The 27,493-nt window shown below is 46.6% G+C and overlaps 1 protein-coding gene across 4 annotated transcripts in view; it reads left to right on the top strand.

Moving 5' to 3' along the window:
• Positions 1–27,493, top strand: part of LOC110527036 (aminopeptidase N) — a 46,025-nt gene that overhangs the window by 7,558 nt on the left and 10,974 nt on the right. For 2 of the 4 annotated variants that reach the window (XR_016492212.1, XM_090222051.1), the window contains exons 2-12: positions 1,298–1,440; positions 11,926–12,065; positions 14,212–14,338; positions 14,570–14,724; positions 17,230–17,343; positions 17,542–17,685; positions 18,350–18,415; positions 22,172–22,237; positions 24,713–24,888; positions 26,789–26,865; positions 27,324–27,457. Coding sequence is in view for 3 of the 4 variants with exons in the window: in XM_090222051.1 (XP_090078177.1) it covers positions 1,298–1,440; positions 11,926–12,065; positions 14,212–14,338; positions 14,570–14,724; positions 17,230–17,343; positions 17,542–17,685; positions 18,350–18,415; positions 22,172–22,237; positions 24,713–24,888; positions 26,789–26,865; positions 27,324–27,457 (1,342 nt within the window). In the remaining variant the exon portion in view is untranslated. Of the gene's footprint in view, positions 1–1,297; positions 1,441–5,870; positions 5,890–7,066; positions 7,079–11,925; positions 12,066–14,211; positions 14,339–14,569; positions 14,725–17,229; positions 17,344–17,541; positions 17,686–18,349; positions 18,416–22,171; positions 22,238–24,712; positions 24,889–26,788; positions 26,866–27,323; positions 27,458–27,493 lie in introns of those variants that run through there. The other 2 variants (XM_090222053.1, XM_090222052.1) reach the window with 2 other exon arrangements.

Here is a 27,493-nt window from a genome sequence, read left to right as displayed (position 1 = left end):
ATTTAATGTTATGGAACCAGTGTATTATTTAATGCTAGTGAACAGTGTATTATTTAATGTTAGTGAACAGTGTATTATTTAATGCTAGTGAACAGTGTATTATTTAATGCTAGTGAACAGTGTATTATTTAATGTTATTGAACCAGTGTATTATTTAATGTTAGTGAACCAGTGTATTATTTAATGTTAGTGAACCAGTGTATTATTTAATGTTATTGAACCAGTGTATTATTTAATGTTGTTGAACCAGTGTATTATTTAATGTTAGTGAACCAGTGTATTATTTAATGTTATGGTACCAGTGTATTATTTAATGTTATGGAACCGGTGTATTATTTAATGTTATTGAACCAGTGTATTATTTAATGTTAGTGAACCAGTGTATTATTTAATGTTATGGAACCAGTGTAATTTGTCGAGGAATTGATTGAACTGCTTGTACCACAATGGACACGTAAAAACCAAGGTTACACATCAACTCTGAACAAGATGGGAGAAATAGGTACATTTACATTAAGTAATATTTCATACTCAACTGGACTTTGGCCTTTACAGGGACTTGAGTCATTGACTTTTAATCACTTGAAGTCATTTGTTGACGTTGATCCAAGGATTAATTGAACCCTGTAATACAGAGTGTTGATTCATTGGTGGCACCTTCATTGGGGAGAACAGGCTCGTTCTAATGACTGGAGCGGAATAGGTGGAACGGTAACAAATACATCAAGCAGGTGTTTGATGCCATTCCATTTGCTCCGTTCCGGACATTATGATGAGCCGTCCCCTCTCAGCAGCCTCCTGTTGTATACAATGGGAGCAGTTCAATATGTTCCATGTACAATGTATTCTAAACATTCTGACCAGTTTACCATCAGAGCTTTAGACTTATTGTCCTTGAACTAAGACACACAGTATCTGTACCTTTCAATGTGAACTTCAAACCGCTTCAATTGCTGATAAAATTGCACAAGCATTTCGCTAAACTCGCAATAACATCTGTTGAACCATGTGACCAATAAAAGTTGATTTGATAAGAGTCTTATCCGACAGCAGCTACAATATCAATGTATTGACCCTGCTCTCAGAGTCACTATGTCTAACTGTAACAGTCTTGTGGTACAGCAGTAATAACAAGCACAACATATTTCAATAATAGATAATAGATAAAAGACAATAGATAATAGATAATAGCTACAATATGCAGTATGATTGTGTGTCACCTACAGTCACCATGTTTAAACTGTAACAGTTTAGTCTTCAGTACTATAGTAATACCAGTTGCTGTGTGTGTTGGTAGAGTTGTAGCAACCACTCAGATGCAGCCTGTGGACGCCAGGAAAGCCTTCCCCTGCTTTGATGAACCTGCCATGAAGGCCGTGTTCCACATGACCCTCCTCCACGCACATGGAACAGTGGCTCTGGCCAATGGCATGAATCTAGGTAAGCATGGAACCCTGGCTCTGTCCAATGGCATGAATCTAGGTAAGCATGGAACCCTGATCTCTGTCCAATGGCATGAATCTAGGTAAGCATGGAACTCTGGCCAATGGCATGAATCTAGGTAAGCATGGAACTCTGGCTCTGTCCAATGGCATGAATCTAGGTAAGCATGGAACCCTGGCTCTGTCCAAGGGCATGAATCTAGGTAAGCATGGAACCCTGATCTCTGTCCAATGGCATGAATCTAGGTAAGCATGGAACCCTGATCTCTGTCCAATGGAATGAATCTAGGTAAGCATGGAACCCTGATCGCTGTCCAAGGGCATGAATCTAGGTAAGCATGGAACCCTGATCTCTGTCCAATGGAATGAATCTAGGTAAGCATGGAACCCTGATCTCTGTCCAATGGCATGAATCTAGGTAAGCATGGAACTCTGGCTCTGTCCAAGGGCATGAATCTAGGTAAGCATGGAACTCTGGCTCTGTCCAATGGCATGAATCTAGGTAAGCATGGAACTCTGGCTCTGTCCAATGGCATGAATCTAGGTAAGCATGGAACTCTGGCCAATGGCATGAATCTAGGTAAGCATGGAACCCTGATCTCTGTCCAATGGCATGAATCTAGGTAAGCATGGAACCCTGATCTCTGTCCAAGGGCATGAATCTAGGTAAGCATGGAACTCTGGCTCTGTCCAATGGCATGAATCTAGGTAAGCATGGAACCCTGATCTCTGTCCAATGGCATGAATCTAGGTAAGCATGGAACCTTGATCTCTGTCCAATGGCATGAATCTAGGTAAGCATGGAACTCTGGCCAAGGGCATGAATCTAGGTAAGCATGGAACCTTGATCTCTGTCCAAGGTATGAATCTAGGTAAGCATGGAACCCTGATCTCTGTCCAATGGCATGAATCTAGGTAAGCATGGAACCCTTATCTCTGGCCAATGGCATGAATCTAGGTAAGCATGGAACCCTTATCTCTGGCCAATGGCATGAATCTAGGTAAGCATGGAACCCTGGCTCTGTCCAATGGCATGAATCTAGATAAGCATGGAACCCTGATCTCTGTCCAATGGCATGAATCTAGGTAAGCATGGAACCCTGATCTCTGTCCAATGGCATAAATCTAGGTAAGCATGGAACTCTGTCCAATGGCATGAATCTAGGTAAGCATGGAACCCTTATCTCTGTCCAATGGCTTGAATCTAGGTAAGCATGGAACCCTGATCTCTGTCCAATGGCATGAATCTAGGTAAGCATGGAACCCTGATCTCTGTCCAATGGCATGAATCTAGGTAAGCATGGAACCCTGATCTCTGGCCAATGGCATGAATCTAGGTAAGCATGGAACCCTGATTTCTGTCCAATGGCATGAATCTAGGTAAGCATGGAACCCTGATCTCTGTCCAATGGCATGAATCTAGGTAAGCATGGAACCCTTATCTCTGGCCAATGGCATGAATCTAGGTAAGCATGGAACCCTGATCTCTGTCCAATGGCATGAATCTAGGTAAGCATGGAACCCTGGCTCTGTCCAATGGCATGAATCTAGGTAAGCATGGAACCCTGGCTCTGTCCAATGGCATGAATCTAGGTAAGCATGGAACCCTTATCTCTGTCCAATGGCATGAATCTAGGTAAGCATGGAACTCTGGCCAATGGAATTAATCTAGGTAAGCATGGAACCATGATCTCTGTCCAATGGCATGAATCTAGGTAAGCATGGAACCCTGATCTCTGTCCAATGGCTTGAATCTAGGTAAGCATGGAACCCTGATCTCTGTCCAATGGCATGAATCTAGGTAAGCATGGAACCCTGGCTCTGTCCAATGGAATGAATCTAGGTAAGCATGGAACCCTGATCTCTGTCCAATGGCATGAATCTAGGTAAGCATGGAACTCTGGCCAAGGGCATGAATCTGGGTAAGCATGGAACCCTGATCTCTGTCCAATGGCATGAATCTAGGTAAGCATGGAACCCTTATCTCTGGCCAATGGCATGAATCTAGGTAAGCATGGAACCCTGGCTCTGTCCAATGGCATGAATCTAGGTAAGCATGGAACCCTTATCTCTGTCTAATGGCATAAATCTAGGTAAGCATGGAACTCTGGCCAATGGAATGAATCTAGGTAAGCATGGAAAACTGATCTCTGTCCAATGGCATGAATCTAGGTAAGCATGGAACCCTGATCTCTGTCCAATGGCATGAATCTAGGTAAGCATGGAACCCTGATCTCTGTCCAATGGCATGAATCTAGGTAAGCATGGAACTCTGTCCAATGGCATGAATCTAGGTAAGGCTTGAACCCTGATCTCTGTCCAATGGAATGAATCTAGGTAAGCATGGAACTCTGGCCAATGGCATGAATCTAGGTAAGCATGGATCCCTGGCTCTGTCCAATGGCATGAATCTAGGTAAGCATGGAACCCTGATCTCTGTCCAATGGCATGAATCTAGGTAAGCATGGAACCCTGGCTCTGTCCAATGGCATGAATCTAGGTAAGCATGGAACCCTGGCTCTGTCCAATGGCATGAATCTAGGTAAGCATGGAACCCTGATCTCTGTCCAATGGCATGAATCTAGGTAAGCATGGAACCCTGGCTCTGTCCAATGGCATGAATCTAGGTAAGCATGGAACTCTGGCCAATGGCGTGAATCTAGGTAAGCATGGAACCCTGGCTCTGTCCAATGGCATGAATCTAGGTAAGCATGGAACCCTGATCTCTGTCCAATGGCATGAATCTAGGTAAGCATGGAACCCTGGCCCTGTCCAATGGCATGAATCTAGGTAAGCATGGAACCCTGATCTCTGTCCAATGGCATGAATCTAGGTAAGCATGGAACTCTGGCCAATGGCATGAATCTATGTAAGCATGGAACCCTGATCTCTGTCCAATGGCATGAATCTAGGTAAGCATGGAACTCTGTCCAATGGCATGAATCTAGGTAAGCATGGAACCCTTATCTCTGTCCAATGGCATGAATCTAGGTAAGCATGGAACCCTGATCTCTGTCCAATGGCATGAATCTAGGTAAGCATGGAACCCTGGATCTGTCCAATGGCATGAATCTAGGTAAGCATGGAACCCTGGCCAAGGGCATGAATCTAGGTAAGTATGGAACCCTGGCTCTGTCCAATGGCATGAATCTAGGTAAGCATGGAACCCTGATCTCTGTCCAATGGCATGAATCTAGGTAAGCATGGAACTCTGGCCAATGGCATGAATCTAGGTAAACATGGAACCCTGATCTCTGTCCAATGGCATGAATCTAGGTAAGCATGGAACCCTGATCTCTGTCCAATGGCATGAATCTAGGTAAGCATGGAACCCTTATCTCTGGCCAATGGCATGAATCTAGGTAAGCATGGAACCCTTATCTCTGGCCAATGGCATGAATCTAGGTAAGCATGGAACCCTGGCTCTGTCCAATGGCATGAATCTAGATAAGCATGGAACCCTGATCTCTGTCCAATGGCATGAATCTAGGTAAGCATGGAACCCTGATCTCTGTCCAATGGCATAAATCTAGGTAAGCATGGAACTCTGTCCAATGGCATGAATCTAGGTAAGCATGGAACCCTTATCTCTGTCCAATGGCTTGAATCTAGGTAAGCATGGAACCCTGATCTCTGTCCAATGGCATGAATCTAGGTAAGCATGGAACCCTGATCTCTGTCCAATGGCATGAATCTAGGTAAGCATGGAACCCTGATCTCTGGCCAATGGCATGAATCTAGGTAAGCATGGAACCCTGATTTCTGTCCAATGGCATGAATCTAGGTAAGCATGGAACCCTGATCTCTGTCCAATGGCATGAATCTAGGTAAGCATGGAACCCTGGCTCTGTCCAATGGCATGAATCTAGGTAAGCATGGAACCCTGGCTCTGTCCAATGGCATGAATCTAGGTAAGCATGGAACCCTTATCTCTGTCCAATGGCATGAATCTAGGTAAGCATGGAACTCTGGCCAATGGAATGAATCTAGGTAAGCATGGAACCATGATCTCTGTCCAATGGCATGAATCTAGGTAAGCATGGAACCCTGATCTCTGTCCAATGGCTTGAATCTAGGTAAGCATGGAACCCTGATCTCTGTCCAATGGCATGAATCTAGGTAAGCATGGAACCCTGGCTCTGTCCAATGGAATGAATCTAGGTAAGCATGGAACCCTGATCTCTGTCCAATGGCATGAATCTAGGTAAGCATGGAACTCTGGCCAAGGGCATGAATCTGGGTAAGCATGGAACCCTGATCTCTGTCCAATGGCATGAATCTAGGTAAGCATGGAACCCTTATCTCTGGCCAATGGCATGAATCTAGGTAAGCATGGAACCCTGGCTCTGTCCAATGGCATGAATCTAGGTAAGCATGGAACCCTTATCTCTGTCTAATGGCATAAATCTAGGTAAGCATGGAACTCTGGCCAATGGAATGAATCTAGGTAAGCATGGAAAACTGATCTCTGTCCAATGGCATGAATCTAGGTAAGCATGGAACCCTGATCTCTGTCCAATGGCATGAATCTAGGTAAGCATGGAACCCTGATCTCTGTCCAATGGCATGAATCTAGGTAAGCATGGAACTCTGTCCAATGGCATGAATCTAGGTAAGGTTTGAACCCTGATCTCTGTCCAATGGAATGAATCTAGGTAAGCATGGAACTCTGGCCAATGGCATGAATCTAGGTAAGCATGGATCCCTGGCTCTGTCCAATGGCATGAATCTAGGTAAGCATGGAACCCTGATCTCTGTCCAATGGCATGAATCTAGGTAAGCATGGAACCCTGGCTCTGTCCAATGGCATGAATCTAGGTAAGCATGGAACCCTGGCTCTGTCCAATGGCATGAATCTAGGTAAGCATGGAACCCTGATCTCTGTCCAATGGCATGAATCTAGGTAAGCATGGAACCCTGGCTCTGTCCAATGGCATGAATCTAGGTAAGCATGGAACTCTGGCCAATGGCGTGAATCTAGGTAAGCATGGAACCCTGGCTCTGTCCAATGGCATGAATCTAGGTAAGCATGGAACCCTGATCTCTGTCCAATGGCATGAATCTAGGTAAGCATGGAACCCTGGCCCTGTCCAATGGCATGAATCTAGGTAAGCATGGAACCCTGATCTCTGTCCAATGGCATGAATCTAGGTAAGCATGGAACTCTGGCCAATGGCATGAATCTATGTAAGCATGGAACCCTGATCTCTGTCCAATGGCATGAATCTAGGTAAGCATGGAACTCTGTCCAATGGCATGAATCTAGGTAAGCATGGAACCCTTATCTCTGTCCAATGGCATGAATCTAGGTAAGCATGGAACCCTGATCTCTGTCCAATGGCATGAATCTAGGTAAGCATGGAACCCTGGATCTGTCCAATGGCATGAATCTAGGTAAGCATGGAACCCTGGCCAAGGGCATGAATCTAGGTAAGTATGGAACCCTGGCTCTGTCCAATGGCATGAATCTAGGTAAGCATGGAACCCTGATCTCTGTCCAATGGCATGAATCTAGGTAAGCATGGAACTCTGGCCAATGGCATGAATCTAGGTAAACATGGAACCCTGATCTCTGTCCAATGGCATGAATCTAGGTAAGCATGGAACCCTGGATCTGTCCAATGGAATGAATCTAGGTAAGCATGGAACCCTGATCTCTGTCCAATGGAATTAATCTAGGTAAGCATGGAACCCTGATCTCTGTCCAAGGGCATGAATCTATGTATGTGTGTTGACGGCTGTCCAAAGGGGATGGGATCTGTGATCTGTTTCCTAAATTATAGTTAGAGAGTTTAATGCTACAATCTGCTTAAATTTACCTCTTGCGCAGACTGAGAGAACAAGTTCTGCCAAACTCTCAAGAACTTGACTGAAGAAAAAACAAGCATTGAATTTTTTTGGGCGGAACATTTTCAGAGTAAGCTGCTACACTCTGATATGAGATAAATCATACAAATATCCTTTGTAGGCGTATCTATTGCTGTACTCGATTGATTATATACCAATTTCTGTATCCTTATATTAGTCTATGGTAGAACCTCAGAGTGTTGATGTTGTCACGGTAGGGATCTGACCTCCTGTTGCTGGGGAAACCAACATGTTGTCAGGGTAGGGATCTGAACTCCTGTTGCTAGGGAAACCAACGTGTTGTCACGGTAGGGATCTGAACTCCTATTGCTGGGGAAAACCAACGTGTTGTCACGGTAGGGATCTGAACTCCTGTTGCTGGGGAAAACCAACGTGTTGTCACGGTAGGGATCTGAACTCCTGTTGCTGGGGAAAACCAACGTGTTGTCACGGTAGGGATCTGAACTCCTGTTGCTGGGGAAACCAATGTGTTGTCACGGTAGGGATCTGAACTCCTGTTGCTGGGGAAACCAACATGTTGTCACGGTAGGGATCTGAACTCCTGTTGCTGGGGAAAACCAACGTGTTGTCACGGTAGGGATCTAAACTCCTGTTGCTGGGGAAACCAAAGTGTTGTCACGGTAGGGATCTGAACACCTGTTGCTGGGGAAACCAACATGTTGTCACGGTAGGGATCTGAACTCCTGTTGCTGGGGAAACCAACATGTTGTCACGGTAGGGATCTGAACTCCTGTTGCTGGGGAAAACCAACGTGTTGTCACGGTAGGGATCTAAACTCCTGTTGCTGGGGAAACCAAAGTGTTGTCACGGTAGGGATCTGAACTCCTGTTGCTGGGGAAACCAACATGTTGTCACGGTAGGGATCTGAACTCCTGTTGCTGGGGAAACCAACGTGTTGTCACGGTAGGGATCTGAACTCCTGTTGCTGGGGAAACCAACGTGTTGTCACGGTAGGGATCTGAACTCCTATTGCTGGGGAAAACCAACGTGTTGTCACGGTAGGGATCTGAACTCCTGTTGCTGGGGAAAACCAACGTGTTGTCACGGTAGGGATCTGAACTCCTGTTGCTGGGGAAACCAATGTGTTGTCACGGTAGGCATCTGAACTCCTGTTGCTGGGGAAACCAACGTGTTGTCACGGTAGGGATCTGAACTCCTGTTGCTGGGGAAAACCAACGTGTTGTCACGGTAGGGATCTAAACTCCTGTTGCTGGGGAAACCAAAGTGTTGTCACGGTAGGGATCTGAACACCTTTTGCTGGGGAAACCAACATGTTGTCACGGTAGGGATCTGAACTCCTGTTGCTGGGGAAACCAACGTGTTGTCACGGTGTTACGGGATTCTTCCTGGGAAGGAGAGGCGGACCTAAACGCAGCGTGGTTATTTTGATACATCTTTAATAAAGATGAAAATAGAACAATATACAAAACATGAAACGTGAAAACCCGAAAACAGCCCTATCTGGTGCAACAAACACAGACAGTAACAATCACCCACAAAACCCAACACAAAACAGGCTACCTAAATATGGCTCCCAATCAGAGACAATGACTAACACCTGCCTCTGATTGAGAACCATATCAGGCCCAAACACAGAAACAGACAAACAAGACATCCAACATAGAATGCCAACTCAGATCACACCCTGACCAAACAAAACATAGAACATACAAAGCAAACTATGGTCAGGGTGTGACAGTACCCCCCCCCCCCAAAACTTGAACCTATTGGGCGAGGGTCTGGGTGGGCATCTGTCCGCGGTGGCGGCTCTGGTGCTGGACGTGGCCCCCTTCTTCACCATAGTCTTAGTCCGCCCCATTGTCCGCTTCCGTGGCCTCCTAACCACGGCGACCCTTCTAAATGAACCCACTGGACTGAGGGGCAGCTCGGAACAGAGGGGCAGCTCGGGACAGAGGAGCAGCTCGGAACAGAGGGGCAGCTCGGGACAGAGGGGCAGCTCGGGACAGACTGATGACTCTGGCAGATCCTGGCTGACTGGCGGCTCTGGCAAATCCTGGCTGACTGGCGGCACTGGCAGATCATGGCTGACTGGCGGCACTGGCAGATCATGGCTGACTGGCGGCACTGGCGGATCCTGGCTGACTGGCGGCACTGGCAGATCATGGCTGACTGGCGGCACTGGCGGATCCTGGCAGAATGGCGGCACTGGCGGATCATGGCTGACTGGCGGCACTGGCGGCTCCTGGCCGACTGGCGGCACTGGCGGCTCCTGGCCGACTGGCGGCACCTGGCAGACTGGCGGCACTGGCGGCTCCTGGCAGACTGGCGGCACTGGCGGCTCCTGGCAGACTGGCGGCACTGGCGGCTCCTGGCAGACTGGCGGCACTGGCGGCTCCTGGCAGACTGGCGGCACTGGCGGCTCCTTGCAGACTGGCGGCATTGGCGGCTCCTTGCAGACTGGCGGCACTGGCAGCTCCTTGCAGACTGGTGGCACTGGCGGTTCAGGACAGACGGGAGACTCTGATGGCGCTGGGCAGACGGGTAGCTCAGGCGGAACTGGGCAGACTGGAGACTCCGGCAGCGCTGGAGAGGAGGAAGGCTCCGGCAGCGCCGGACAGGCGGAAGGTTCTGGCAGCGCTGGACAGGCGGGAGACTCCGGCAGCGCTGGAGAGGAGGAAGGCTCTGGCAGCACTGGACAGGCGGGAGCACCTGTAGGGATGAGACGGAGAGACAGCCTGGTGCGGGGGGCTGCCACCGGAGGGCTGGTGCGTGGAGGTGGTACCGGATAGACCGGACCGTGCAGGCGCACTGGAGCTCTTGAGCACCGAGCCTGCCTAACCTTACCTGGTTGAATGCTCCCGGTCCCCCTGCCAGTACAGCGAGGTGGAATAGCCCGCACTGGGCTATGCAGGCGAACCAGGGACACCATGCGCAAGGCTGGTGCCATGTAAGCCGGCCCAAGGAGACGCACTGGAGACCAGATGCGTAGAGCCGGCTTCATGGCACTTGGCTCGATGCCCACTCTAGCCCGGCCGATACGCGGAGCTGGTATGTACCGCACCGGGCTATGCACCCACACTGGGGACACCGTGCGCTCCACAGCATAACACGGTGCCTGCCCGGTCTCTCTCGCCCCCCCCCGGTAAGCACAGGAAGTTGGCGCAGGTCTCCTACCTGGCTTCGCCACACTTCTTGTGTGCCACCCCCCAATACATTTTTGGGGCTGACTCTTGAGCTTCCATCCGCTCTGCCGTGCTAGCTCCTCATAATGCCGGCTCCTCTCTCCGGCTGCCTCTGCTCTCCTAGCAGCCTCCACCTGTTCCCATGGAAGGCGATCCTTTCCCGCCAGGATATCCTCCCATGTGTAGCAACCCTTGCCGTCCAATACATCTTCCCATGTCAATTCCTCCTTGCGCTGCTCCTGCTTCCGCTGCCTGTCACCACGCCGCTTGGTCCTGTTGTGGTGGGTGATTCTGTTACGGGATTCTTCTGTTGAAGGAGAGGCGGACCAAAACGCAGCGTGGTTATTTTGATACATCTGTAATAAAGATGAAAATAGAACAATATACAAAACAAGAAATGTGAAAAAACGAAAACAGCCCTATCTGGTGCAAAGACAGGAACAATCAGGAACAATCACCCACAAAACCCAACACGCTACCTAAATATTTATTTTTTTATTTTTTTATTTTACCTTTATTTAACCAGGCAAGTCAGTTAAGAACAAATTCTTATTTTCAATGACGGCCTGGGAACAGTGGGTTAACTGCCTGTTCAGGGGCAGAACGACAGATTTGTACCTTGTCAGCTCGGGGGTTTGAACTCACAACCTTCCGGTTACTAGTCCAACGCTCTAACCACTAGGCTACCCTGCCTATGGCTCCCAATCAGAGACAATGACTAACACCTGCCTCTGATTGAGAACCATATCAGGCCCAAACAAAGAAACAGACAAACAAGACATCCATCATAGAATGCCCACTCAGATCACACCCTGACCAAACAAAACATAGAACATACAAAGCAAACTATGGTCAGGGTGTGACACATGGTAGGGATCTGAACTCCTGTTGCTGGGGAAACCAACATGTTGTCACGGTAAGGATCTGAACTCCTGTTGCTGGGGAAAAACCAACATGTTGTCACGGTAGGGATCTGAACTCCTGTTGCTGGGGAAACCAACATGTTGTAGGTAGGGATCTGAACTCCTGTTGCTGGGGAAACCAACATGTTGTCACGATAGGGATCTGAACTCCTGTTGCTGGGGAAACCAACATGTTGTCACGGTAGGGATCTGAACTCCTGTTGCTGGGGAAACCAACATGTTGTCATGGTAGGGATCTGAACTCCTGTTGCTGGGGAAACCAATGTGTTGTCACGGTAGGGATCTGAACTCCTGTTGCTGGGGAAACCAACATGTTGTCACGGTAGGGATCTGAACTCCTGTTGCTGGGGAAAAACCAACATGTTGTCACGGTAGGGATCTGAACTCCTGTTGCTGGGGAAACCAACATGTTGTAGGTAGGGATCTGAACTCCTGTTGCTGGGGAAACCAACATGTTGTCACGGTAGGGATCTGAACCCCTGTTGCTGGGGAAACCAACGTGTTGTCTCTGCTACGCTCACCAACCTGTATCTCTCTCTCCACATGTAGCCTCAGTCAATGTCACTGTCAACGGCCAGGATGTTACTCGGACCAGCTTCCAACCCACACCCCTCATGTCAACCTACCTACTCGCCTTTGTCGTCAGTGAGTTCGGTTTCATCCAGTCACCAGAAGGGGAAAAAGTTTTGGTACATATTTTTTTATTTATTAATCTGCTCTTGTTCTTATTTGTCTGCGTTAGCTGCTCTGGGATGAAGTTTGCCCTAGGTACAGATCTAGGATCAGTTTCCCCTCCCCCAAACCTTACTTCAGTTATCCCAGAACTAAAATGTTGCATCATTTGGTCAGGTGTCTATGTAGTCTGTTCACGAGAGATTACCCAAATCCTAACCTTAAAGGGATACTGCTCTTGGAAAGTAGATAAAGGGCCTCATTGCCAAACTGATCCCAGATCAGTGTCTCTAGGGGCAACTTCAGTATACTCTGGCTTCAGGATGAGGGAGACATTATTGGTTTGTTTCTCTGTGATGCCCTCTGTCGGTCTCTACAGATAAGTACAGATAGTAAAGACCAGGGGCCTCATTTATAAAACGGACCGGATCAATTCTGATCTTAGGTATGACTGACTCAGAAAACCACGTATAAGTAGTTATTCATAAAACCTTACTTTGAGGTTGAAATGGTCATATCTCTACTCAGAGTCGAGACTTGACGTTGAAATGGTCAGTGATTGTCCTGCTGGTTGTGCATGGCTATTCTTTCCCCTACAGTTTAAGATCAGACCATTTCTTTCCCCTTTCAGACCATTTCTTTCCTCTACAGTTTAAGGTCAGACCATTTCTTTCCCCTACAGTTTAAGGTCAGACCATTTCTTTCCCCTACAGTTTAAGGTCAGACCATTTCTTTCCCCTACAGTTTAAGGTCAGACCATTTCTTTCCCCTACAGTTTAAGGTCAGACCATTTCTTTCCCCTACAGTTTAAGGTCAGACCATTTCTTTCCCCTACAGTTTAAGGTCAGACCATTTCTTTCCCCTACAGTTTAAGGTCAGACCATTTCTTTCCCCTACAGTTTAAGGTCAGACCATTTCTTTCCCCTACAGTTTAAGGTCAGACCATTTCTTTCCCCTACAGTTTAAGGTCAGACCATTTCTTTCCCCTACAGTTTAAGGTCAGACCATTTATTTCCTCTACAGTTTAAGGTCAGACCATTTCTTTCCCCTACAGTTTAAGGTCAGACCATTTCTTTCCCCTACAGTTTAAGGTCAGACCATTTCTTTCCCCTACAGTTTAAGGTCAGACCATTTCTTTCCCCTACAGTTTAAGGTCAGACCATTTCTTTCCCCTACAGTTTAAGGTCAGACCATTTCTTTCCCCTACAGTTTAAGGTCAGACCATTTCTTTCCCCTACAGTTTAAGGTCAGACCATTTCTTTCCCCTACAGTTTAAGGTCAGACCATTTCTTTCCCCTACAGTTTAAGCTCAGACCATTTCTTTCCCCTACAGTTTAAGATCAGACCATTTCTTATTCCCATCAGACACAGTTCTGTCTTGCTGCCCCACCTCGTTCACCGCAGCAGCAACACTCCCAAGATACCTGTTTGGCTTTGTTTGTCAACCCACTATTTAGTCCACCGAATAATACGTGTTGCCTGCCTTCAATCTCCTCTCCTCTCCTCTTTTGGTCCGTGGCTATTCTTGTCTAAACCCTCATATGTTCTAGCATTCTATAAGGGGAAATCGGCGAGGTGCCGTCAATTTGAAGTTAATTAGAGATTTATAGATCACAGGACCGTAAGTTACAAATGGGCTTCTTAGAACCTGCGTCATCAATTGTTTTTATGCTCAATATCTTTTATGAATCCAACATGAGCACACTGTCGGAAATAATTTTACGACTAAGTTCAAGTATAAATCTAAGAACATGTTTTATAAATGAGGCCCCAGGGTACAGGATGTTTTATAAATGAGGCCCCAGGGTACAGGATGTTTTATAAACGAGACCCCAGGGTACAGGATGTTTTATAAATGAGGCCCCAGGGTACACAGGATGTTTTATAAATGAGGCCCCAGGGTACAGGATGTTTTATAAATGAGGCCCCAGGGTACAGGATGTTTTATAAATGAGGCCCCAGGGTACACAGGATGTTTTATAAATGAGGCCCCAGGGTACACAGGATGTTTTATAAATGAGGCCCCAGGGTACAGGATGTTTTATAAATGAGGCCCCAGGGTACAGGATGTTTTATAAATGAGGCCCCAGGGTACAGGATGTTTTATAAATGAGGGCCCAGGGTACAGGATCTCATGACAGAAAACATGTCTTTATTTTCCAGATCAGGATTTGGGCTCGTAAACAGGCCATTGCTGAGGGCCAGGGAGATTACGCCCTCGAAAAAACTGGACCAATCCTGGAGTTCTTTGAAAACTACTACAGCTCAAGTTATCCTCTGACCAAATCAGGTAATACTTAAAGAGTAATACTCTTCCTCTCGGAATCCCTGTCTGTTGTTGAAGAGAGATTCCGAATGGGTCCCAAATGGCACCATATTCCCTTTGTAGTGACCCTACCTTTGACCAGGGCCCATAGGCCTCTAGGCTAAAGTAGTGCACTATATAAGGAATAGGACACCATTTGAGACTCACACCATTGTTAAGTGCTGTAATGGATATTTCAGCTCCTTTACTCTGTAGACCAGATAGCTCTGCCTGACTTCAGTGCTGGAGCCATGGAGAACTGGGGTCTGATCACCTACAGAGAGACAGCCCTGCTCTACAACCCTGCCAGCTCGTCCAATGGAGACAAAGAGTGGATCGCTACGGTCATCTCTCATGAACTGGCTCACATGGTCTGTATTACAGTCAATACTATAATATACTGAGAGGCTGCAGCTGGCTGCCTGGTCTGTACTACAGTCAATACTATATTTTACTGAGAGGCTGCTGCTGGCTGCCTGGTCTGTATTACAGTCAATACTATAATATACTGAGAGGCTGCAGCTGGCTCCCCTGGTCTGTATTACAGTCAATACTATAATATACTGAGAGGCTGTATTACAGTCAATACTATAATATACTGAGAGTCTGTATTACAGTCAATACTGTAATATACTGAGAGGCTGTATTACAGTCAATACTATAATATACTGAGAGGCTGCAGCTGGCTGCCTGGTCTGTATTACAGTCAATACTATAATATACTGAGAGGCTGCAGCTGGCTGCCTGGTCTGTACTTCAGTCAATACTATAATATACTGAGAGGCTGCAGCTGGCTGCCTGGTCTGTACTTCAGTCAATACTATAATATACTGAGAGGCTGTATTACAGTCAATACTATAATATACTGAGAGGCTGCAGCTGGCTCCCTGGTCTGTACTACAGTCAATACTATAATATACTGAGAGGCTGCTGCTGGCTGCCTGGTCTGTACTACAGTCAATACTATAATATACTGAGAGGCTGCAGCTGGCTCCCCTGGTCTGTACTACAGTCAATACTATAATATACTGAGAGGCTGCAGCTGGCTGCCTGGTCTGTACTTCAGTCAATACTATAATATACTGAGAGGCTGCAGCTGGCTGCCTGGTCTGTACTTCAGTCAATACTATAATATACTGAGAGGCTGTATTACAGTCAATACTATAATATACTGAGAGGCTGCAGCTGGCTCCCCTGGTCTGTATTACAGTCAATACTATAATATACTGAGAGGCTGTATTACAGTCAATACTATAATATACTGAGAGGCTGCAGCTGGCTCCCCTGGTCTGTATTACAGTCAATACTATAATATACTGAGAGGCTGTATTACAGTCAATACTATAATATACTGAGAGGCTGCTGCTGGCTGCCTGGTCTGTACTACAGTCAATACTATATTTTACTGAGAGGCTGCTGCTGGCTGCCTGGTCTGTACTACAGTCAATACTATAATATACTGAGAGGCTGCAGCTGGCTGCCTGGTCTGTACTTCAGTCAATACTATAATATACTGAGAGGCTGTATTACAGTCAATACTATAATATACTGAGAGGCTGCAGCTGGCTCCCCTGGTCTGTACTACAGTCAATACTATAATATACTGAGAGGCTGCTGCTGGCTGCCTGGTCTGTACTTCAGTCAATACTATAATATACTGAGAGGCTGTATTACAGTCAATACTATAATATACTGAGAGGCTGCAGCTGGCTGCCTGGTCTGTATTACAGTCAATACTATAATATACTGAGAGGCTGTATTACAGTCAATACTATAATATACTGAGAGGCTGCAGCTGGCTCCCCTGGTCTGTACTACAGTCAATACTATAATATACTGAGAGGCTGCAGCTGGCTCCCCTGGTCTGTACTACAGTCAATACTATAATATACTGAGAGGCTGCAGCTGGCTCCCCTGGTCTGTACTACAGTCAATACTATAATATACTGAGAGGCTGCAGCTGGCTCCCCTGGTCTGTACTTCAGTCAATACTATAATATACTGAGAGGCTGCAGCTGGCTGCCTGGTCTGTACTTCAGTCAATACTATAATATACTGAGAGGCTGCAGCTGGCTGCCTGGTCTGTACTTCAGTCAATACTATAATATACTGAGAGGCTGTATTACAGTCAATACTATAATATACTGAGAGGCTGCAGCTGGCTCCCCTGGTCTGTATTACAGTCAATACTATAATATACTGAGAGGCTGTATTACAGTCAATACTATAATATACTGAGAGGCTGCTGCTGGCTGCCTGGTCTGTACTACAGTCAATACTATATTTTACTGAGAGGCTGCTGCTGGCTGCCTGGTCTGTACTACAGTCAATACTATAATATACTGAGAGGCTGTATTACAGTCAATACTATAATATACTGAGAGGCTGCAGCTGGCTCCCCTGGTCTGTACTACAGTCAATACTATAATATACTGAGAGGCTGCTGCTGGCTGCCTGGTCTGTACTTCAGTCAATACTATAATATACTGAGAGGCTGCAGCTGGCTCCCCTGGTCTGTACTACAGTCAATACTATAATATACTGAGAGGCTGCAGCTGGCTCCCCTGGTCTGTACTACAGTCAATACTATAATATACTGAGAGGCTGCAGCTGGCTCCCCTGGTCTGTACTACAGTCAATACTATAATATACTGAGAGGCTACAGCTGGCTCCCCTGGTCTGTATTACAGTCAATACTATAATATACTGAGAGGCTGTATTACAGTCAATACTATAATATACTGAGAGGCTGCAGCTGGCTGCCTGGTCTGTATTACAGTCAATACTATAATATACTGTGTCCTGTCCCTCTCCTCTCTGCACCCTGTGTCCTTTCCCTCTATGCCACTGGCTGAATAAGGTTTATATGTCCACAGTGGTTTGGTAACCTGGTGACCATGAAGTGGTGGAATGACCTGTGGCTCAACGAGGGCTTTGCCTCCTACGTCTCGTATCTTGGGGCCAACTCTGCTGAACCCACATGGAACGTAGTGAGTCTTTCTTTTCATCATATCTGAGTGACTCCTAACTTGACTTGAGATAAAACATGTACATTACAACTTGAACTGTTGCACAGCTCTCCAAATATACCTTTTCTCATGGATTTAACCCACAAAGAAATCTGCTCTCCAAATTCCATCTGCCGGTACAAGTGAAAGGTTAAAAGCGAAGGCCTGATGTCTCCACAGACAGACCTGATAGTGCTGAAGGAGGTGCATGGGGCGATGTCTGTAGACGCGCTGGCCTCCTCTCACCCTCTCTCTTCTAAAGAGGAAGACGTCATGAGGCCTGCACAGATCAGTGAACTGTTTGACACCATCACCTACAGCAAGGTATGCTTCTAATCACACCTCTTACTGGCAACCTACTGGCTTCACAACACAGCACAGCATGCCACATTCACCTGGGTCAAAATCACCTGGGTCAAAATCACCTGGGTCAAAATCACCTGGGTCAAAATCATCTGGGTCAAAATCACCCGGGTCAAAGTCACCGGAGTAATAATCATCTGGGTCAAAATCATCTGGGTCAAAATCACCTGGGTCAAAGTCATCTGGGTCAGAATCACCTGGGTCAGTCATCTGGGTCAAAGTCATCTGGGTCAGAATAACATGGTCAAAATCGTCTGGGTCAAAGTCATCTGGGTCAGAATCACCTGGGTCAAAATCGTCTGGGTCAAAATCACCTGGGTCAAAGTCATCTGGGTCAGAATCACCTGGGTCAGTCATCTGGGTCAAAGTCATCTGGGTCAGAATCACCTGGGTCAAAATCGTCTGGGTTAGAATCACCTGGGTCAGTCATCTGGGTTTTAGTCGACTTTAAAAAAGAATCTGCATTTCTTTGAAATAGCAAATGTCACATGTCCTCAAGGAAATTACATTATTTTCTGTCTGCATTTCTCTTAAGGATTTTGATTCGGGCGAGAGCGGCAGGCTGTACTGGGCCATGACATGTCAGACGTTTTATTTCTTATATCCTGTGTTCTCTTCCTCCTAGGGAGCTGCAGTTCTGAGGATGCTGTCTGAGTTCTTGACAGAGCCGGTCTTCGCCCGAGGACTTAGTGTGAGTAATGTTTATGTACATGTCTAATTACTATATTTTGTTCCACATCCTTTTGTTTAGATATATATACACTGCTCAAAAAAATAAAGGGAACACTAAAATAACACATCCTAGATCTGAATGAATGAAATATTCTTATTAAATACTTTTTTTTTTACATAGTTGAATGTACTGACAACAAAATCACGTAGAAATTGTCAATGGAAATCAAATTTATCAACCCATGGAGGTCTGGATTTGGAGTCACACTCAAAATGAAAGTGGAAAACCACACTACAGGCTGATCCAACTTTGATGTAATGTCTTTAAAACAAGTCAAAATGAGGCTCAGTAGTGTGTGTGGCCTCCACGTGCCTGTATGACCTCCCTACAACGCCTGGGCATGCTCCTGATGAGGTGGCGGATGGTCTCCTGAGGGATCTCCTCCCAGACCTGGACTAAAGCATCCACCAACTCCTGGACAGTCTGTGGTGCAACGTGGCGTTGTTGGATGGAGCGAGAAATGATGTCCCAGATGTGCTCAATTGGATTCAGGTCTGGGGAACGGGCGGGCCAGTCCATAGCATCAATGCCTTCCTCTTGCAGGAACTGCTTACACACTCCAGCCACATGAGGTCTAGCATTGTCTTGCATTAGGAGGAACCCAGGGCCAACCGCACCAGCATATGGTCTCACAAGGGGTCTGAGGATCTCATCTCGGTACCTAATGGCAGTCAAGCTACCTCTGGCGAGCACATGGAGAAATGCCACCCCACACCATGACTGACCCACCGCCAAACCGGTCATGCTGGAAGATGTTGCAGGCAGCAGAACGTTCTCCACGGCGTCTCCAAACTCTGTCACGTCTGTCAAGTGCTCAGTGTGAACCTGCTTTCATCCGTGAAGAGCACAGGGCGCCAGAGGCGAATTTTGCCAATCTTGGTGTTCTCTGGCAAATGTCAAACGTCCTGCACGGTGTTGGGCTGTAAGCACAACCCCCACCTGTGGACGTCGGGCCCTCATACCACCCTCATGGAGTCTGTTTCTGACCGTTTGAGCAGACACATGCACATTTGTGCCCTGCTGGAGGTCATTTTGCAGGGCTCTTGCAGTGCTCCTCTTGCTCCTCCTTGCTCAAAGGTGGAGGTAGCGGTCCTGCTGCTGGGTTGTTGCCCTCCTACGGCCTCCTCCTACGGCCTCCTCCACGTCTCCTGATGTACTGGCCTGTCTCCTGGTAGCGCCTCCATGCTCTGGACACTACGCTGACAGACACAGCAAACCTTCTTGCAACAGCTCGCATTGATGTCCCATCCTGGATGAGCTGCACTACCTGAGCCACTTGTGTGGGTTGTAGACTCCGTCTCATGCTACCACTAGAGTGAAAGCACCGCCAGCATTCAAAAGCGACCAAAACATCAGCCAGGAAGCATAGGAACTGAGTAGTGGTCTGTGGTTACCACCTGCAGAACCACTCCTTTATTGGGGGTGTCTTGCTAATTGCCTATAATTTTCACCTGTTGTCTATTCCATTTGCACAACAGCATGTGAAATTTATTGTCAATCAGTGTTGCTTCCTAAGTGGACAGTTTGATTTCACAGAAGTGTGATTGACTTGGAGTTACATTGTGTTGTTTAAGAAGTGTTCCCTTTATTTTTTTGAGCAGTGTATGTGTGTGTGTATATATATATATATATATATGAGTGACACATAAAAGTGAGAACTTACAGTTACGAATATAACTACTGCTCCCTGAAGGAGGGAACGAGGTATAACATGCTATGGGGAGTCAATGACCAATCACATTCACCTGAAGAAAACTAAAAACACACCCAATGGGCCAATGAATGTAGAGCCCGCCCTCAGAAGCCACACCTTCCTGGCTATGACACCGGAGCTCGCAATCATTTCAAATCAAATCCAAATAAAATTGTATTGGTCCATACACATATTTAGTAGATGTTATTGGCCCATACACATATTTAGCAGATGTTATTGGTCCATACACATATTTAGCAGATTATTGAACTCACGTCGGTAGCCATGAAGAGCTTTGAAAGGCTGGGTCGTGGCTCACATCAACACCATCATCCCGGAAACCCTAGACCCTCTCCAATTCGCATACCGCTCAAACAGATCCACAGATGACGCAATCTCTATTGCACTCCACACTGCCTTTTCCCACCTGGGCAAAAGGAACACCTATGTGAGAATGCTGTTCATTGACTACAGCTCAGCATTCAACACCATAGTGCCCACAAAGCTCATCAATAAGCTAAGGACCCTAGGACTAAATACCTCCCTCTGCAACTGGATCCTGGACTTCCTGACGGGCCGCCCCCAGGTGGTAAGGGTGGGTAACAACACTTCTGCCACGCTGATCCTCAACACCTAAGCCCATCAGGGGTGTGTGCTTTGTCCCCTCCTGTACTCCCTGTTCACTTACGACTGTCTGGCCAAGCACGACTCCAACACCATCATTGCGTTTGCTGACGACCCACAGTGGTAAGGCCTGATCACTGACAACGTTGAGACAGCCTATAGGGAGGAGGTCAGAGACCTGGCAGTGTGGTGCCAGGACAACAACCACTCCCTCAACGATGAGACAGCCTATAGGGAGGAGGTCAGAGACCTGGCAGTGTGGTGCCAGGACAGCAACCTATCCCTCAATGTGAGCAAGACAAAGGAGACGATCGTGGACGACAGGATATGGACATCGATGGGGCTGTAGTGGAGCGGGTCGAGCATTTCAAGTTCGCCTGTGACACCGTAGGCCCTTGACTCATGCCGGCCGTGGCCGGGAGACCCATGAGGCAACGTACAATTGGCCCTGCGTCGTCCGAGTTAGGGGAGGGTTTGACTGGCCAGGATGTCTTTGTCCCATTGCGTTGTAGTGACTCCCGTGGTTGGCCAGGCACGCTGACACGGTCCCCAGGTGTATGGTGTTTCCTCCAATAGAAAAAGTTTTTTTGTGGAAGGGTATAATTTGTATGTATAAAATGTATAATTGTAATATTTAAAATGACTAAATCAGGAAATGTTGTTTATTTACGTGTATTTACATATGCATCGGGCCGCTTCTGGGGGGATGCTGGTGAGATGCTGGCAACGTCGGCTGAATTCAGGGAGACGGAAACGGCCCGATGCACTTGGCCTGATTCTGGGCAGTCATTCATTTTGATTCTGGGCCGAGTCGGACACCCGATTCCGGGCCGATTCAATCAGTTCCCCCGGAAGAGGGCAGCTTCTGGGCAGATTCCTCGTTGCTCGCTGGGTACTCTCTCTCCACTAACAGACAGCTACGTCGGAGCCGAATCCAGTAGTCTTTGTAAATTGTGTGACACGGTCTCCTTCAGGCGAGCTGAAGAGCGAAGACTTGAGGAAATGAACGTTATAGCCAGGAAGGTGGGCTTCCTAGGGCAGGTTTTGCATTCATTGTCCCATTGGGCATGTCTTTGTTTTCTTCAGGTGAATGTGATTGGTCGTTCACTCCCCATGGTGTCTTCTCAGACCGCTGCGCCACTCGGGAGCCCCATGGCACTGCAGCTCAGTGCTAGGTTCAAATCCAGGCTGTATCACAACTGTCTGTGATTGAGAGTACCATAGAGCGGAGTACAATTGGCCCAGCGTCATCCGGGTTTGGCCTTTGTAGGCCGTCATTGAAAATGACTGACTTGCCTAGTTAAATCAAGGTTAAATAAATGATTATACAGAGTGACCGACTGAAAGAGAAGTGATTTGATATTTTGAAGCTGAAATGTGACCTGATCTCTCCACAGACGTATCTGAATACATTCAAGTACAGCAACACAGTTTACCAGGACCTCTGGAAGCACCTGCAGATGGTAATACATGATCCTGGTCATAATGTTAACCTTCATATACCTGGCCCATTATTAATTAACGGCCTGATTCATTCAGACATACCTTATGAATGTGCGTAATGGGTTTTGCAGGCGTGGTTCCCGTGCGCGTGCTGAATACATTTAATTCAACTGTTGCAAAAACATCCCACTTTCTGGCTAACAGATTTTCTGGTGAAGTTTTCATTCAATAGGGTTTTCAGTACATTTATCTTAAAACTAGTTGATGCCAGGAGTTCCTCTGGAGGAACACCCTCCCCCCCATTCAGCTCAAACGGTGGCGCATGGAACGCAAAAATATTCTTAAAAATATTTAACCTCCACACATTAACAAGTCCAATAGCTCAAATGAAAGATAAACACCTTGTTCATCTACCCAGCATGTCAGATTTTTAAAATGTTTTACGGCGAAAACACACCACACATTTATATTAGACCACCACCGAAACAAAGACAAGCGGCAGCCATTTTGTCCCAGAAAATATAAAATTATAAAAGCAGGATTAAAAAATAAATCGCTCACTAACCTTTTGAAAATCTTCATCAGATGACAGTGATAGGACATGTTACACAGTACATTTTTTTTTTTTCAATAATATGCCATTTATATCCATAAATGTCCATTTACAGTGTACTCATGTTCAGAAATTACTCAAAAATGCCCGCAGGAAACCTAGGTAGCTCGGCAAGATAACGTAAATAGACATCATAAACTTTGGCTAAATATACATGTTCTACATATAGTTAGAAAGATACACTGCTTCTTTATGCAACCGCTGTGTTAGATTTATTTTTAACGTTACAGAAATCGCACACTATTTCATATGCTGAGGCAGCGCTCAGTTCCAAGCTACATTTCCACGTAATGTTGGAGTCAACAGAAACACAGATTTAAGCATAAATATTCCCTTACCTTCGATGGTCTTCGTTCAGAATGTTCTGGAAGGGTTCATACTTACCCAATACATCGTTTGGTTTCAAGTCTTGCGTCTTTGTATTAGCTACTGCTAATAACATCAGCTGAAATGCACCCAAAACGTCCTCCGGTCCGGATAAGTTGCGCATCAAAACTTCAAAATTACACATTATATGTCGACTAAACAGGTCAAACTAAGTGCAGAAGCAAGCTTTATGATGTTTTAGACGTGCAAAACAAACTTCAATTCAACCGGGCATCGTTTGCTCTTCCCAGGAGTGCTGGAACAAAGGAATGGCTGGGACCAATTCGCGCCCTAACGCACAGGTTTTTTTATCGCGACACTTACTCCAATCACTCCTATAGGGCCAATTCTCGCGCGATTTGAACGATTGAACGCTCCAAAGAAAGAGGACATCTAGTGGAAGAGATGGAAAGTGTCCCCAGATCCATAAGTGGTCGGGAAGGGTGGGGGCATGACGTCAAAGTTGCTCCAACTTTCATGGCCACAAAAACTAGTTTGGAAGAATGCATGCCCTGTGAGTTCTGCTATACTTACAGACATAATTCCAACGGTTTTAGAAGCTTTAGAGTGTTTTCTATCCAATAATAATTATTATATGCATATATTAGCAATTTTTTATATATTTTTTTTTCAGTTTACTAGGGGTACCCAATTTCTCCAAAGGGGGCGTAAATCTGCCATGCCCTCAAAGAGTTTTAAACCATCCCTTTAAATACGGAGTGCATTTCATTTTGTGGACTCACTAGACTACATTAAGGGAATGGGTTCAGAATACATGGATTACTGAAGGAAAGCCAGACTCTTAGCCTCTGTTTCAGGACCAACTAGTATATTTAAAAATACTCTGATCTCTGATTATTTAGGAAAATATTTATGAATCATCCTGAAAGTTGAACATATAAAACTAGCCGAATAATCCTCACTAATCTTGGAACTGTACGACAAAGGTACATGACGCAAAATGTAGTTACAAACTGAAGGAAACTAACACTACAGTTATAAATGTAAGGAAACTAACACTAGACTATAGCTTGGGTTCAGCCCTACAGAAGACTATAGCTTGGGTTCAGCCCAACAGAAGACTATATCTTGGGTTCAGCCCTACAGAAGACTATAGCTTGGGTCTCCAAGTTTAATCCGCGCAAATTATGAAGGCATACAAAAACAATTTTGAATAACGGCAGAGCTATTTATAGCTTATTTCAATGTGGGAAAGGGGCCACAATACATGTCATGTTGAAGTGATTTTCCTGTTTCTTCCATATGACTGGTTTCTCATTAATCTCCAGGGATCAGAAGGAAAAATCATCTTTAACAAAAGCATTTCATTGCGCTAAACTCAGGTTTGAATTCACCCTATTGTGTCTCAGAGTAGTGCTGATCTAGGATCAGGTCCCCCTGTCCGCCGAGATCAGCATTTATACTCTGAAACGCTTTATGAACATGGGTCCTGATGTTCCCTCTGTAGCCCAGTGTGCTGATGAACTGTTGATGTTGTGGTTGTGGTTGTTTTTAGGCCGCCGACTCGACGCCAGGGTTAGACCTCCCAGCCTCTGTAGATGATATCATGAACCGTTGGATCCTCCAGATGGGCTTTCCAGTGGTTACCATAGATACGGCCACAGGAAGCATCAACCAGAGACACTTCCTGCTGGACCCTGACTCTGTAGTGGACAGACCCTCTCCTTTCAAGTAACATACCAAAATACATGTGTGGGCTTGCTTTAGCAGTCTTCATGGCACTGGAAGAAGTGGTGGTAGTAGTGGTGGTAGTAGTGGTGGCGGTAGAAGTGGTAGTAGTGGTGGTGGTAGTGGTGGTAGTGGTGGTAGTAGTGGTAGTGGTGGTGGTGGTAGTAGTGGTGGTGGTGGTGGTAGTAGTGGTGGTAGTAGTGGTGGTGGTGGTGGTAGTAGTGGTGGTGGTGGTGGTAGTAGTGGTAGTAGTGGTGGTGGTAGTAGTAGTAGTGGTGGTAGTAGTGGTGGTGGTGGTGGTAGTAGTGGTGGTAGTAGTGGTGGTGGTGGTGGTAGTAGTGGTGGTAGTAGTGGTGGTGGTAGTACTGGAGGTGGTGGTGGTGGTAGTGGTGGTAATAGTGGTGGTGGTAGAAGTGGTAGTAGTGGTGGTTTGTGTCAGTGGTAGTAGTGGTGGTAGTAGTAGTAGTGGTGGTAGTAGTAGTAGTGGTGGTAGTAGTAGTGGTGGTAGTAGTGGTGGTGGTGGTGGTAGTAGGAGTAGTAGTAGTGGTGGTGGTGGTGGTGGTGGTGGCAGTGGTGGTAGTGGTGGTGGTGGTAGTAGTGGTGGTGGTGGAGGTAGTAGTGGTAATAGTAGTGGTAGTGGTTGTAGTGGTAGTAGTAGTGGTGGTAGTAGTCGTGGTGGTGGTAGTGGTGGTGGTGGTGGTGGTAGTGGTAGTAGTGGTGGTGGTGGTAGTAGTAGTGGTGGTGGTGGTGGTAGTGGTTGTAGTAGTGGTAGTGGTGGTGGTAGAAGTGGTAGTAGTGGTAATGGTGGTGGTGGTAGTAGTGGTAGTGGTAGTAGTAGTGGTGGTAGTAGTGGTGGTGGTGGTAGTAGTGGTGGTGGTAGTAGTGGTGGTAGTAGTGGTGGTGGTAGTGGTGGTGGTGGTGGTGGTAGTGGTCGTAGTGGTGGTGGTGGTGGTAGTGGTGGTAGTGGTGGTGGTGGTGGTAGTAGTGGTAGTGGTGGTCATGGTGGTGGTAGTGGTGGTGGTGGTAGTGGTGGTGGTGTTGGAAGTGGTGGTAGTGGTGGTGGTAGTGATGGTAGTGATGGCGGTAGTGGTGGTGGTGGTAGTGGTAGTGGTAGTGGTAGTAGTAGTGGTCGTGGTAGTGGTGGTGGTGGTGGTGGTGGTGGTGGTAGTAGTGGTGGTGGTGGTGGTAGTGGTGGTGGTAGTAGTGGTGGTGGTGGTGGTAGTGGTGGTGGTAGTAGTGGTGGTGGTGGTGGTGGTAGTGGTTGTAGTAGTGGTAGTGGTGGTGGTAGTGGTGGTGGTAGTGGTGGTAGTAGTGGTAATGGTGGTGGTAGTAGTAGTGGTAGTGGTTGTAGTGGTAGTAGTAGTGGTGGTAGTAGTGGTGGTGGTGGTAGTAGTGGTAGTGGTGGTCGTGGTGGTGGTAGTGGTGGTGGTAGTGGTGGTGGTGTTGGAAGTGGTGGTAGTGGTGGTGGTAGTGGTGGTGGTGGTGGTAGTAGTAGTGGTAGTAGTGGTGGTGGTAGTGGTGGTAGTGGTGTTGGTAGTTGTGGTGGTGGTAGTGATGATGGTAGTGGTGGTTGTAGTGGTGGTGGTGGTCGTGATGGTGGTAGTGGTGGTGATAGTGGTGGTTGTACTGGTGGTGGTAGTGGTAGTAGGTGTGTTGGTGGTGGTAGTGGTGGTGGTCTGTTCTCAGTAGTATGATATCTCAGTAATGACAGGAATGGTCTGATTGTACTTCCTGTCTGTTCTCAGTAGTATGATAACTCAGTAATGACAGGAATGGTCTGATAATACTAACTGTCTGTTCTCTTTTTCTCTCCCTGTGTGTGTGTGTGTGTGTGTGTGCGTGCGTGCGCAATGCATGCGTGCGCAATGCGTGCGTGCTTGCGCAATGCGTGCGTTATCTCCAGGTATGAATGGATTGTTCCTATAAAGTGGATGAAGAATGGGAAAGATCAGACTCCATACTGGTTACAGACTAAAACAGGTATGGGTTTAAACATGACATCAGATCAGACTCCATACTGGTTACAGACTAAAACAGGTATGGGTTTAAACATGACATCAGATCAGACTCCATACTGGTTACAGACTAAAACAGGTATGGGTTTAAACATTACATCAGGACAGATCAGAACAAGACTGTGTCCCAAATGGCTCCCTATTTAGTGCACTGGGCCCTGGTCAACAGTAGTGCACTATATAGGGAATATGGCCCTGGTCAACAGTAGTGCACTATATAGGGAATATGGCCCTGGTCAACAGTAGTGCACTAGATAGGGAATAGGGCTCTGGTCTAAAGTAGTGCACTACATAGGGAATAGGGCCGTGGTCTAAAGTAGTGCACTATACAGGGAATAGGGTCCAATTGGGACGCAATAAAGACATCTGTTGGCTCTATGATGTGAAGGATAATCATTTATTTCCTGCTTCCTTCAAATACAGCCACCCATCTACCAATGAAAACTTTGGGATCTGATTGGATGTTGGCCAATACCAAGGTTTCTGGATTCTTCAGGGTCAACTATGACAGTAGTAACTGGGATCGACTCCTCACGCAGCTCAGCACAGACCATGAGGTAACAGTCCATATGATAATGACCTCCTCACCCAGC

Source organism: Oncorhynchus mykiss, chromosome 26, assembly GCF_057628025.1.
Source record: "Oncorhynchus mykiss isolate SJ-2025 chromosome 26, ASM5762802v1, whole genome shotgun sequence".
In the NCBI taxonomy this organism is placed as follows: domain Eukaryota; kingdom Metazoa; phylum Chordata; class Actinopteri; order Salmoniformes; family Salmonidae; genus Oncorhynchus; species Oncorhynchus mykiss.
This window is presented reverse-complemented; position numbering and strand designations above follow the sequence as displayed.